Source organism: Egretta garzetta, unplaced genomic scaffold (genome assembly GCF_000687185.1).
Source record: "Egretta garzetta isolate BGI_Z169 unplaced genomic scaffold, ASM68718v1 scaffold51, whole genome shotgun sequence".
NCBI classification, from domain to species: Eukaryota; Metazoa; Chordata; class Aves; order Pelecaniformes; family Ardeidae; genus Egretta; species Egretta garzetta.
In genome coordinates, this window is record NW_009258549.1 from 4499464 (window position 1) to 4514348 (window position 14885).

Genomic DNA, 14885 nt, shown 5'->3' on the forward strand with positions numbered 1-14885 from the left:
TGTCCAATGTCTTTCTTGTGTTTCTTCCTAAATGTAACTGCTACAAAATTGTTCGGGAAAATAGTGTACATGCATGCATGAAAAGAAATCAGTGTGCCTATTCTTTCACTCCCCTGATCTTTTTCCACTGCAAATAATTGCAAAGCTATAGGAATCTTAAACTAGAAGATGCAATATTGATACAATCTAATGTCAATCTAAGGACAGGACTGCTGCTGCACGTATCCCAGTAAACTCAATTGTTCCACAGAAAAGCTTAATTTTACTATTCCTCATTTTCTTTACATTTGGGGAGACCTACCACCTATTTCTCTTACGCTCCAGCAGAGCCCTCCCTGTGATGTGCTTGACTGCTTTGGAAAGGACAGCAATATCAAAGTTGGAACTCCTACTGTAACTGCAACTAGGTACTGAAGGCAGAATTGGTCCACCTTTTATCATCGTGCAGTTGCCATGCTATTCCTGCCTTGCTGTACTGTAACTCTGGCTTGGTAAGAAAAAAAAAAAACAACCCAAAACCCAAACCACAGCTCTTATGCAAACGTAAACAATTAACAAGGTTCTGTCTATCTGCTGATAAGCTTACATGCGAGAAAAGGAAACATTTCACTTCATTGTACTGTCACCTGAAATTTGTTTCCACCACTTCTGCTCATGCAATTCTGTTCTTTCAGCTGGTTCTTTCCCATAACTCTTGGATCTAGCATTACGAGGCTCTTGGCAACCTTTGGTTCCAGCCTCCCTTCCACACACAGCTAGGCCCATTGAAAATTTTTAACTTCTGAGTGCGACACTGACACACTGTTCAGCTTGATCACCTTTCCCACACAGCTGTGCCACTGCAAATATTCTGATCAGATGAGTTCAGCTTTTCCCCTGAGCAAATAACATAATGTCAATGAAATATGCAGAAGACTAATCCCGGGACACCTTCACTTCCATAGCCCCATAATATAGGCAGTGACAGGAGAAAGAGATGCAAGCCTGTAGGGGATGGCTAGGACATCCCCTTATTTACTCCCAATTGTGTAAAGGACCCTTGAATGCTCATGGAATGAATTCCCACTTACCAGCACCAGAGTTACTTAGAAAGTGTCAGCCTATGTGGACAAGACAGCCTTTATAAATTAGTATAATACTATTAGAAATTATGGCAATCTTTTTGGTAGCATTGTCTTACATGCACCCTGATAAATCCTCTCCCTAGGAAATTTTAAAACTTGTCTTATAACTTCCGTAGAGTTAATTCTGATGGGAAATTATAAAATAGAAATCTGGTAGATTCATGTTTAAAAAGGAAGAGGCCTGGTGACGCTGGGCACGCTGGGTCACTCCTGTTAGCTCTGTCCATTATGTCTGCTGAAGGTATTTCCTCCGGGTGGCTGGATCTGGATGGAGTCGAGGAGGGGCCTTAGAGCTTGTCCAAAAGGTCTGAGAAGGTAAAGAAATAAACATCTCAAATAGCTTACTTGATAAACAGCCTTTCCCACTTACTACTGAAGTGCACTTGGTTCCTAGAGTGCAATCAAACCCACATTGTAGAAGCAAATTTGAAGAACAGGCTTCCACTACCAACTAAAGCAAACTAATTTAACCTATTAAAGAGTTTACTGTTCAGTAACTAAGAACCTTAAACATGATTTTATATAAGCTAGTTCCGAGTCCTAACATGCCCAGACTACTAATGTGGCAATACTGTGTCTGAAACTGGCTTTTAGTAATTCATTCTACTTAAGTGTGCGAACGAAATCCCTGTTATGCAACTGCAGTGCTCCATTAAGTACCACATCGATATTAAAGGCTGCTAGAAGAATAGCCTCTGGCTCTCTTATGAGACAATGGTTCAACACTCACAGAATAATTTCTGTTGCAATCTGTAGCACCTGGTTTATCTTTCAACATGACTCACTCTGTTATAGACTTCATCTGACTGTGAGAGATCCAAAGCGATAAGAGCCCAGGGTAGAAGACATGTGTCTCAAATAAAGTGGTATACTATTGTTAGGAGAAATAAGACCTAAATGATGGAGCTCAAATCATCCCACTGGGATCCTCACTAGCTGAGTTACAAAAAAACCCACCCCACCACCCAAAAAACCCTCCCCTTGAGCTGAACTACCAGGTAGGAATTCTGCATTGCCTCTTTTTCATATCCTCTTTTTCCATCCAGTCATAGCTCTAAAATGGCAATGTTAATTTTAAAATTACATCCCCCCTGCCTCTTCACAAGCAAAGCTGACGTCTCCACTGCAATTACAGTGCTTAGAGTAAGAGAAGTGACCTTTAACAGATACTGGCTTCGTAAGACAAAAAAAACTTGCATAATTTTCTGAAATTTTCTATTCTTGCCCGGTCACTTATGAGAGACCATCAAAAAATAACTAGTTTAAGTTAAAGGCAGAAGAACAACCTTTTCCCGTCTTCTCAGTAATGCCAGTGCCAGTCAGCACTTGTCATGCAGTGTTGTAAGTGTTGAAGTAAGGCAAACAGCATCCTCTCCTCAATCATATGCTGGTTCTCAGAGAGAGCCAGCAGAAACTGGTACCGCTGGCTCTGTCAAATGTTTAAGCTTTAGCATGGAACAGTACACTACAGAGAGGAGCAGCATGCGCACTCACGTGGCAAGAACTTCAGCTGGAAGGTCAGTGATGTAGGAAGGGATTTTTCTTCCTGTCAGGAACTGGGCCACTTCATTACTGAAGGTGTTGCAGTTATGTTCAAAGAGGTTATAAGACTCTCCTCTGTGCCACAGGAAAGGAATTGAAACATAGAAAGACAGACTCAGCAATAAATCTTACAAGCAGAAAAACTAAGAGCCCTAATGAGGAACATCTCCTTACATTAGCGCTTTTTTCCCCACAAAGAATTCTAAGGCAAATAGGTAAAATACAGACATAATTGACCTTCAAATTCAATTGAATCAGGGTGGAAAACGACATCTCTCTGTATCACTGACTTTATACCGTGGTTTTTTGGAGGATAAGCGACCTCAGGTTTCTTCAATTAAAACCACAGAAGGAATAATGAGAAATCACAGGAATTATGGACAATAAAATATAGGCAGAACACTAAATGCTACTGTTTCCCACTCTTGTGAGAAGCAGACTAGACTCTTTAACAGTCAAGACCTTGCTTTTACTCATCTGAAAGTTGGCAGCTTTACTACAACGCTTCACCTATGACTCATGGGGCAAAGCACTATTTACTGAAATATTTCATATAGTGCTTTCATTTTCCCTGGTGATTCTCTCAAGGGCATTTCAGGCATTATTCCATTTTACAAAAAACAGTGTGAAAGACTTCCTGGCAGAATGCTTTCTCAGCCTAGCTCAAGGCTGGCACAGCAGAGGGTTGTCTAGCTGGTAGCGCCTTGTGTATTGGTGCATCAGTTCCAGTCTTGTATTGGGAGAGTACCAAATAATACACTAAGCAGACAAAGCTTTGTGAACAGGACTGGCTTTATAATACCTTCCTCCATTCTGCACCCCTTCCCCTAAAGGCTTTTTTTTGTTATACAGATTTTACAGTACAAGCTGCTACTTACCGGAACATAGATTCCCCCAAAGAGGAAAGATATTCCAGAAAAATTTCTTCCGTGACTTCAGTGTTCCCCAGGTCAACAACTGAGTCTGGGGGGCCAAGAAGTGTCCCTCCCTGTAAAAATTAACAGCCAGAAGACAATGTTAAACAGACAGACTGAATTCTTTTGGAGGACTCTACTGAACAGAGCTATCGTGGCTTGTCTAGGCACAAAAGGAGGAACTTTTGGTATGTTCGTCAAGCAAGAAGCCCTATTGGCCTCCCCTGTTCTGCACTCAGAGGATGAGAAGTAACATGCATCTTCCATTTCAGCTTGTATACTTCGCTCTTTGTGCTGAAAGCTCTAAGCTATGGCAAAAGCTATGGATAAAGTCTACCAGCAGAAGCAACCTGTATTTAGTTGGGCTTAAACCCACTGACCATGCTCCCTTTTCCTCAGATGCCCTGGGGTAACTACGGCAAGCAGCCACATCTGGGAGCCTCTTGCTGCTTTTCTAAAAGACAATGACACAAGCAATTCTGATCAGGTAACTCTATTACAAAATTATTAGAAAAATAAGTTTAACTTACAGGTGCACAGCTGGAGATTCCTCCGCTGCCATAGAAGAACTCATCCTTATGGACTATTATGGAGGTGTGCCTGCCACAAAGAACAAAAAACAGGTGAAACAAAGGAAATATTTAACCTACCGTATAAAATTATGTGCTCAAGGACAACATGAGGTGAATAACTGAAAAAAAAGTCAATGTGTTTCTGTGAGTAGGAACAGGATCTGCTGAGACATGAATGGATATGGAAGCAATGATTATTGAACCTACTGTAACTCTCTAAGTGGTTGGTAAAGAACAGGCTTAGCTAGGTGCCCAAGCATGAAGGAACAGAGGAAGAGAGGGACTTCCACACCAGCATGAGATCCCCAGCAGCCTCTTTCAGCTGAAGGTGAAGTCACAGAGATGGAGAGACAGAGCTAGTCCTGCTACCACATTGACAGAAGTGTACGTCTGATACACACTGACTGAAAAGAAGGTCAGTCACTGCAGATGGATCAATAGAGAGGAAAACGGATGGACAATGGTTTGGGGTTTTTTTTGCCTCCCTTTTTTTTTTTTAACTCTTAATATGAATTATATCAAATTGAGGGGTGTTTTGTAACCAAATGTAGCCACCGCTCTTACGTGCCAGAAGGCCTGATTCCGTAATACCTTCTTCCCACCTACTCTTTTACTCTCATGTTTAGTCATGCCTGCAATTAGAAGACAAAGTGCTTGGGACAAGGACAATATCCTACCCTTGAAAAAGTGTAAAAGTGTACTAAACCACAACTAATACCAATGCTTTTTTTCATGGGGTCCACTAAGCTTTGAATGGAGAATTTTAACCAGCACCCGACTGTACATCAACTTACTGCCAATCTGTATTCAGGAACAAAAAGTGCCTTGGTCTCTCTTCAGCACCAAAATGTTCTTAAGATCTGAAGCGTATATAATCTCATATTGAAAATACTTCCTACACCACACAGTGTTTAACACACAATATGCAATTTAAATCTAGTCACTTACCAGATGCCATCCAGCTGTTTCCCTGTATGCAGAGAAAAGAAGAGTTATTAGCAATGTATTCTCCAGATGTCAGTCTACTTTCTGTCAGTCACTTAGGAACCATGCTTATTATTTCACCGTGACAGCAATACCAAAGATTTCACCCCAGAGTTGCTTCTAAAGAAACAGAAAGTCTTTCTTACAAATTAACTACTCTGTCCACACTACTGCTGTACTTTTTTCCTCCTGCACGCAGAGGTAGCCAATTCCTTGGACTTTTGTCTACAGACCAAGAAAAGAAACCTCTTCCTAAAATTAGAGTCTTCAATCAGAACCAGAAGATTTGAATTTTACACTGATTTCATAATTGCAGGCAGTTAGCCAGCACAGAGCATTCAGTTTTCTTTTTCAGTAGCTGATGAGAGAACCGACTTGAACATATGATGTGTGGTGATAGTCTTTATACTATTCCATGTTTTCCTCCTTTCCCTCCCTCTTCCTGCCCTTAGAAATTAACAGCTGGGAGCTGGGGGGGCAAAAGTACAGGGTTGAAATTCATGCAAAGTGATAAAATTGTGTGTTTTGTAGAACACAGCAGCAAAGACTTGCTTCAGGCACCACTAAACTGATAATATCATTGTGTCTTAGAGAAAAAGTCCCTTCTGAAATGTTTTTTCCAGTTCCCTGGAAGTGGGAAACCTAAACCCCTCTGTGTTCATGCTAAGATCTCAAGATCAAACCTCTCTTCAAAGGGTCGCCATCTGTTACTGCTCTAGGCTCACTTATTTTATCTATCGTAACCTAAATGCTTGGTCCCTGGTATCGTACCCCTTTGTAAACTTGTAGGCAGCAACAGCATGCTATGACAGATGTGCTATAACTTTATTTTGCCAAACAAGGTGCACAACTGCCAGAAAAGTGGGTTTAGAACAGAAAAACTGCATGCATACCAACATTTGGTATTCCCCTGAACCCAAGCAGTAAACTGTGTGCTCCTCTGCTGTAGCTTCTGCTTGCTTGCAGCAAGCTCCTGATCCTTTTAGTCAGACTCCATGTATAAGCACTCTCCCCCAGCAGACCACTTCCCACACCACTATCCTTTATATCCAAGCAGCACCTCTTCCAAGATGTTTTGTTGTTATTGTTCAACTTTTAGATGCCAGAATGTGATGTGATGATCTGCTGAAGTAATCTGCAGGTTTCCTAGAGCTAGATAAAAAACACCGTAGACATGATAGAAAAAAAAGCCACCTGACCATGAGAGGCACTGTTCTATTAAAAATTTGTTCAGAAAGCACTGATGGGTTAACTTTTGACCAACAGGCTTTGCTCTGGTTTGGAGCAAACCATCTGTTTGCACCACACCAGCCTCAGGCCTCCCAAAGCTAGTCGCAGACCTTCTTGCTTCCCAAATTCTGGGCCGTTATGTCTAGAAATTATCATCCTCTTTCAAACACAGCCTCAGAGCTGTGGTCTTTTTTTTTAATGTTTTATTCAAATGCTTGTGACATTCAGGATTTTCTCAGCTACCTTGAGGGCCACTGCCTTAACTGACCTTAACTCAGGATTTGGCAGCATCCCTTATCACACTGTCAGCCTTGCCTCTCCCTATCAACTATTCCACCAGCTGCCCTGCTTGTATTCCCACAGCTTATGATGCGGAAAGTGCACTGTGACTGCTTTTCAAAGGCTGGAATCAGATGCTCAGAATAACAATAAATTATTCCACTTATTAAAAAGAAGTTAGGTACAAAAGAAGCTTGGCTCAGATGCATTCCTCTGCTCCTCCTCCACGATTCCCAAGAGGAAGCAGAATGTTATACACTGAGCCCTGCTTAGTGGATCAGGGCCTAAAGCTAAAAGGTAGTTTGACAGGGCAATATTTAATCCCTCAGCCTCCAGGATGCTGGCTTCTCTGCTGAAACTTTAGGGGGTCACTCTTCTTCCGTTGGTGTCCAGCTTCTTCTAAGATACCTGGTGCAACAGCAGTGATAGGGTACATTTTCCCAGTCCCACTTGCCCTGTGGAAAGAGATTTCCACAGTGTCCTTACTTAGATCAGTGCCGTGGCATCAATGACCTACAGGGAGGCAGAGGCATTGCCTTTCCTTTTCTATAGGCAGAGGGTCTTGGGATATTTATCCCCACCTAGTCCTCTGTCAGGGCTGCTTTGGTCTCTGAGTGCCAGGAGTGAATATGCTACTTTGAAGCAGCAGTAGTTCTTCATGAGTGGTTTCTCTCGCGGGAAGAAAACCAGCTTTCTGTCATCATCAGGACTGGGTAAAACGGAAGAACAAAACTGGTGAGGATAATCCTTCAAGAGTTCTGAGAAAAGCATGTTTATGGGTCCGAGTAAGGCATAAACAAAAACTACCATATTTTTCCCAGCTCAAGTCTGAAGCAAAATAGGCACAGAGATAGATACCTACTTCAGACGAGGGTCATATAAGAGCGGAGGCAGGGAAAAGGCTGTTGTGACAATAGAGACATCAGTTGAAGCGAACGCGCACAGTCTTGAAGTAGGTGGACTGATCTGTCACTACCATGGATCACAGCCAGGCAGCAAGCATATTCACTGTCAACCCATCGCACAGAAATGTAGGCATGGAGTAGGATGAAGGCCAAAAGATAGTAGCAACGATGAGAGAAGCAGAGCAGCGTGTTGCAACATCTCAGGAGCATTTGCTGTCCCCTTGGCGTGTCCCACGCTGTTGTGCTCCTTGATCCTCTGGCCCTTGTTCCACACCTTCCCCATCAGAGCTTTTGCCTTGTGCTCTAGAGCTGCCAGAAACCAGCAACACTGCAGGCTCATCAGCGAGACATGAGGTAAGGTACAGTGCACTGCCCTAACTTTAGCAGCGGGCCTACAACAGGGTCTACTGCTCGGCTTTGCATAGTGTTCTGCATATCTTTTAATAAATTATTACACACTTGTTCAGAATAAATCACTGTTTTCCCCTAGAAACTTGAATTTTACCCTTCAGGGCAGAGAAACAAACCATTTTAAAGGCAGCACATACTAGAATTGTCTGCCCTTTTGCATGCTAAATGGAAAAAGGACATTAATATTTACTTTCACACACATTTAAAGCAAACGACGATGAAAGGCTTTCCACAAAGTTGCCACTTTGCACCTACATTCTGTGTGCAGGTGAAAGAGTTATAGCAGATGCTGATAATGTCAGAAGTGCTGCCAGGAACATCCTCGTGCAATTACACCACCTGCTTGAAAAGATCATTGCAGCAAAGGCTACCACACATTGGGCTGCTCTAGCAAGACTGCAGCCAGCAGACTTTTGGATCCCCCCAGTACAAAAGACACAGACATACTGGGCTGGAGTGCTTGCTGTATTGAAAAGCGGCTGAGATAACTGGTCTGTTCAGCCTTAAGAAGAGAAGGCCAAGAGTCCTTATTGCCATCGACAACTACCTAAAGGGTATGGAGGAAAGGGAGCCTTGTTCTGCTCAGAGTTGCACAGTGAAAGGCAACAGGTAGGTGCTAGCTGGAAAATGGGAAATTCCCAGTGCAGTAAGAGGGAAAAAAAAATTACCGTGAAGGTGGTGAAACACTGGGGCAGGGGGTCCAGAAAGTACGTGGGATTTCCATCCTTGGAGATGCTCAGGGTCAGTAAAGAATCTGCTCTCACTGGATCTACCTTGAGCAGGACCTCCAGAGGTCCCTTTCCACCTACGCAGTTCTCTGACTGTATGAACAAAACCCAAATAGAATTCAGGTAGGGGACTTTGCATTAGACTGCAGTCCAACCCTGGGGGGCTCCTCTCTGGCTGCTACACATGAAATCCATACCCAACAAGAAGCAGCAACTGCTAGGGCAATAACAGAACAGCTCTTGGCAAGTGGAGCTGCCTGTCTTCATAAGGCAGATCTGCCTGAGGCTGCTCAGCTAGGTCAGTTTGTGCCAAGCACTGGTTTGATGATTTTAATGGAGCTGCTGACCTGCTATTTTTGCTTGGCTCCTGTAAGACATTAACCAGGCTGGAATTGTGGAAAACACACACCAGATCTGCAGCACTGATGACAATAAGGCATCCACGGCAGCTCTCCAGCCTGCTGCAGACAAAATAAAATCCCTTTCTGCCACTGGTCAGCTGTGCTTGGTCAGAGACAGTGCAAGTCTCCCCAATGACAACACCATTGGGGAATCCCATACCTAAGAAACCTGACATTATTGGCCACATACGCGTCACCCAGAGACATCCAAGATCAAGACCTTTTGGTACGCTGCTGCAGTTTCCCATGCTGCACAGCTGCCTGTTGTCATCTCAACTCCAAACTGACTGACAGAGGAGTAAGTCAATGGCACCCAGCTTCTGAGGAACTTGGGCAGCTTCCTTTCCTGCTCCTCAGCAAGGCTCTCAATGCTGTTTGTCTGTTGCATCATGTAAGAGCTTCTGTACAGACCTTCATGGACACCATCATCTTCCTCGTGAAGTTTTGCCTCTGTTGGTGATCCTCCTATATGACTCTTCTTGCCCTTCTCTCAAACTCAGACATTGCACAGAATAGGTGACAGCTCACAACCACTGCCAGTCCTGACAAGCTCGTGTAAAGCAATCAGGGCAGCCTGCACCAAGGAGTTATGTCTTGCCTTCTGATGGACATTGTCACCTATATACAAAATACGTTGCTTGCAGCCTCTGAAGGCTTGATGCACATACCAGCCCCAAAAGTATGACCAAGCAAGGATCTGCACTGCTCTGTTTCCACAGCCAGCTGCCCAAGTGAGAGCATCCAGAAGAAGAAATACCATCTGGGATACTGGCAGACATCATCGCGTTTCATGCTCTTCCTCTCCTTGCCACAACACTCCAAACACCCGTGGCATGCTGCAGTGTGGGGAGAACTATACGCTGGTGGTGCCACCAAAATCAACACATCTACTCATAACCTGAGGCTGCCTATAACTGTATAGAGAAGTTTGATTCCCCAGGAAATTCCACTTGAGCTGTAAAAGCCTTTAAATTGCAGGTATTACCCTTCGCTCAATACCTACAGGAAAGCTAGTCCAAATGATGCACATGCATATAATTCAGAACAGGAAAGTCCTGATGGCATGAAACTTTTTTGGGCATCTGCTGTTCATCCAGGTAAAACAGAGAAACAGCAAGACATCCAAAAAGTTTAAATATTTCAAGGAACTTGCTGTTGAACAGGAAAGGGTGTTGCAAATTTAGATGTACACACTTAATCATACAACAATTGGTGCACACGGTCAAGTTACCAGGTATCAGCTGTCCCACAGTAACTGTCTGTGTGGAAGCTCAGCCTGAAGTAAACAAGAAGCAATGCAGCTTAAATAGATCTGCTTCCATTACAGACTAACGCAAGCCAAGCTACCTTGTGTTTGTCGCAGACCATGAACATGGACTTGAAAGTTACTATGTTATATCTGTGAGAGTTTAGGGTGATAGCTTGTCAGTCTTTGGAAACTTGATCACATACCTGATCGTTAAGTCCTTTTTTTTTATTTTTTATTTTTTTTTTATTCTTTTACTTGCTGATGTGCTCATATGGATCTTTCCTGCAAATACTCACTAGAACTCAGGAGGGGATGCTAATTTGGCATAGATCTGTGTACTTAAGCATCTCAAAGATTGAAATTATCTGAATGAGGCAGAGTATCATCTGGCGAGTAAACAAGTTTTTTTATTTGCTGTTATTTTTCTTTATAACATTCATAGCTCAAATACTTTCATGGTGCTTACATGAGCCAGAAACCTATGAAAAAAATACAACATTCAAATGCATTAAACAATTCCAGGACCCTCAGCTTAGTCACAGGAATGTGGAGAATTAAGTAGTTAGACTTGTTTGTGGTACAACTGATTCAGGAGACTGTCATTGTTAGGATATGAGGGTATTTTGAAAGAAGCAAGCAAGCCAGTATAATTTTAGAATACAATCAAACAGGATTACTTCCATGCTTGGATTTATCTGGAAGGCCAAGCAGAAGGAAGATTAGATGCTCGCCAGCCTATTTTACTGGCACAGTTAATTTGTTCATCTTGAGGGCCACATGATGTAGTTCATTCCTGTGCATTTTAAATATCAAATGAAAGTGGCATTTGCATATTAATTCAAATTATTAGACTGAAGGGCAGAAGAGTTCTGAGACATAAATGAAGTATACAAGGAGATGGGCACTTAGTTTACTCCATTCAGAGCTCAGCCAAGAACAGCACCTGTTCCTGAGCTGTAAAGTAAGGAAATAATAGGTGGCTCAGTATTTTTAACTACATATCTATGCTCTACAGTGGATATGCAAGCCCCAGAAGACCCTAAAAGACCCCCAAAAGGTACTAAACTAGTCTCCTGTGGAACTGGAAGCAATATAATTTGGTCAACTAGCATGGGTATTTCTAGCAGTGCATTGCTTTGCATATTGTTGCAATTTCCTCAGGCCAATCCATTAAGATTCCTGTCCTTTTTGAATTGAAAATTATGCTAATTAGTCAAGCCCTTTCTCCTGTGTGCTACCCAGGGTGCTCAACTGAAGCAAAAAAACCCCAACCTAACAGAGAGGGAGGAGCCTGCTTCAGTTCCCTTCTCCTTGAGGTGCCTCGAGAGACCAAGAAGTAGGCTAGACTGGGGGAGGGTAATGCACTTGATTTTCATGAAATCCTTAGCAAATGCTCTGGAGCAAAGCTGATAGAATCGCATGCCAGAGCAATTCAAAACTCCTTCAGAACTGGTGGAGGAGAGGCAGAGTAATGCACTGGGTCTGGAAAAAAGGAATGAAGCAGAAGGTACCTCCTTTTAGCAGTTACCTTTTGCTCTGATTCCTTCTGGGCTGTTAAATTCCTACAGCTGAATGCATCGCTTAAAAAATTTCAACCAATACATACTCTCAGTCAACTCACTGTTAGTTTACACTACACTGAACCAAAGCTACTGTAGCAAACTAAGCTCCTGCCCATTCTGCCAGTCACATGAGCAAGAATCTCAGCTACAGGACAGGAGAACTTTGAGAGCTGCAAGACATTTTTCTTTAAGCCCATGATGCAATAGGATTTTAATCTTCCTTAAAGATTTCTCCGCCTTTGGATATCTACTTCAAAATCAGTGCTGCAAGCTGAACTATTCTGTTTTCCTCTCTACCTACTCTCCACAGAATCAGGTGGATTATGTTTTCTGTCTTGAGAATAGGTATCTCATTGCATTCAGGTTAACATTTATTATTATTAGATCACGTAGTTGGACAGACAAATGTATTCTCACATTCTCACTGAGAATGGAGGAGAGAGGGGAAACAGCACCTGTAGAGAAGATGCATGTAGACCAGCAGCACACAAAAATTAAACATGCCGCTTCTGATATCAAAGGCAACTGAACTACAATATTTGGTCATGTATACTTTAGAATAGAAATATTCGCTGAAAAATTACAGGAAACTCACAGAAATGGAAGAAGAACAAAAGTAGTCTGGGTAGAAAAAGAGTAGATTTGCCAAGAAAAGTGAAGACGTGCCCAAGAGGCACGACTAAGTCACTCTAAAGCCTGCTATAAACAGTGCTGTATAGCTCTGCCTTCCAGGTTCATCATTGAACAGCAATGTAGAGAAATGATACTGAAAAAGTTAGGGTAATGTTTAGTAGTGAGAGCTGATCCTTGAATGCTGCACTGACATAATCCATAATACCTCTGGATCCTATTAGCACAACTGAAGACACCATGTGGTGATGCTCTCACAGTGGTCAGCCCCATAAGAAGGGATTCATCCCCCTCTGGCAGGGGGATCTGAGCTTCCGTTTTCGAGCATGCTAGGAATTTACTTTAGCACAATCAATTATTGTATTCGTTTCTTCTCTCTAAAACATGCATATCTCAATGCAAGTGATGTTACAGAATTATCACTCAAAGCAAAAGCATTGTCTCAATCAAACTTGGCATCTATGGAAAGAATATCATAAGCAGAGACAACAAATGTTTAGCACTAAATCACCTAAGAAATCCATACAGTCTATGAACATAACTGACAAAAAAAAAAAAAGGAAAAATAGCTATTGACCATTTGAAAGTTGATGTACAAAGAAGTAGCAACAGTTTTTGTTGTTCTTCAAGAAAAAAAAAAAAGTGTATAAAGGTGTGTACATGAGGCAAGAGGGGTATTCTCTCCATCACCTTGCTCTTTGGGAGGTTTCTAAAATAGTCCAGAGCTATGGTAGACCTAAGTGTAAATGCACAGAAGATAATTAACTTGAAGGAAAAAAGGAACAAACCATGATTTTTTTGACAGTCCAGCCGCTGGATCCACGTAATCCCAAATATTCTGCAGTCTGCATTGTCACTGTGACCACGCAGGCCTAGTTGGCCCTGTTCCACAAACACATCTGAACTCAGCTAGTTACCAGGCAGTACTAGCGAGCAACACTTCCCGCACTCCCGAGAGACGCATGCGTTCAGCTTTTTAAGTTTTCCATTTCATTACTCAGACTCCTAGAAAATTTAGCACCAAACTGTATTGCAAGCACAAAGCTTTTAAGCTGTTGTTTGGAGAGCATAAAGTCACACACTAAGTGTTTTCTGTGGAAATCTGGAAAGCCACAAGATTCCAAGATTGACTTTGTGGGTAAGAGGAGAGCTGGAACGCCTTTGCTTGATCTCTGCGAGGACTGACATGGAGATACATATAGTGACAACCTTCTTCTGTACAAGTCTTTGCCTGGACCAACACTTTGAAATAAGACTGGTTAAAATCTGCCCATGGGTAAATCATGCACACATGTAATCTGTATCTTAGGATTTATAACTCTTAGCACAAGATAAAACATGGCTCTTATGAACTAACAGGTGAAAAGTTACTTCCCTGAGGGCTACAACAGGAGCGACTCTGACCACACAAAAAGTTTTGAGGTTATCCAGTGACAGAAGCACGCATCTCCCAAAGTTGTTGTTGCTGTCTGGCTAACAGAGCACATCACATGCGATCCCTGTAATATTATTTTCTTCTCAACTCTGCAAGCCTATCCTCGACGCGTATGAAACCTTATGCTAAGAATTATTTGGACTTTCATTTTAAGTTTGCAGGAAAGCACAGAATCTCCTCGTAGGACAAATGAGCGAAGTGAATGCCAACAAACTGTAAAGCAAGATTACAGGGAGCCATCTGTTCAGACGCTGCGCCTGTTGAGAAGTCTCATCTCACACAGACTGTTGGTCTGACACGGGCCAGAGTCTACACGTAACAGGTATAAACCACTCTCTCCTTGCATTCCTAATTCACGCTTCCAAAACTTCAAGCAAAACCTAAGTTTCCTTTGTGTCCCCAGTCCAAGGTTCAGTTGGAAACGCACAAATCCTTGATAAGCCGTACCAGAAACCTTTACAAACTCTCTGGAAGGAGAAGGTGGCTAGCTGCACATCACAAGCCGTGTGACACTTAGCCACAGTCCGGCCTAACCACAACACGGAGCCATTTGAACTCAATAACCTCGTGAACTTAACCTTTCTTCCAGTTCAGCCTTCCTGCCAAGGCATTGCAGCAGTTGGGGTGTCGGGAACTGAGCTTTCCCTCACTCCAGGGGCTAAGTAATACTTTTAATTAGCCTTTAATAAATAAAGCCAACAAAGCGGCAAGGGACAGATGGGGGAAAAGAGGCTGTCCCCTCTTCACCTGGAGCTGCCTTACTGACAACGGAGACAGGGATGCTGCAGCTAAACCCCACTTTGTTCCCAGGCATCGGGCCCCCAGGCCAGGCCCGCACACCCCCGAGTGGGGAGTTCAGCCACCGGCCACCACTGCGGCCCGGGACCCGCAGGCGCCGAGCGCTGACCCCGCCCCCAGG

At 42.9% G+C, this 14885-nt stretch overlaps 1 protein-coding gene across 1 annotated transcript; it reads right to left on the minus strand.

The window, feature by feature from the left end:
• Positions 1–1122: 1122 nt before the first annotated feature.
• DESI1 (desumoylating isopeptidase 1) lies at positions 1123–9478 on the minus strand. Its single transcript, XM_009647772.2, has 8 exons — positions 9383–9478; positions 8630–8782; positions 8409–8508; positions 5101–5122; positions 4111–4180; positions 3545–3654; positions 2619–2741; positions 1123–1431 (listed from the first exon to the last, which is right to left on the minus strand). Exons 1-8 carry the CDS (start codon positions 9476–9478, stop codon positions 1338–1340), a joined length of 768 nt encoding a protein of 255 aa, XP_009646067.2. The 3' UTR covers positions 1123–1337.
• Positions 9479–14885: the final 5407 nt, after the last annotated feature.

Coding starts and splice junctions, on each gene's coding strand:
- DESI1 (XM_009647772.2), bottom strand. CDS start 9,478: ATGCAACAGACAAACAGCATTGAGAGCCTTGCTGAGGAGCAGGAAAGG. Junction 8,509..8,629: donor AGTGTTTCACCACCTTCACG/GTAATTTTTTTT, acceptor CATACCCTTTAG/GTAGTTGTCGATGGCAATAA. Junction 2,742..3,544: donor TTGGGGGAATCTATGTTCCG/GTAAGTAGCAGC, acceptor CCTGTGGCACAG/AGGAGAGTCTTATAACCTCT.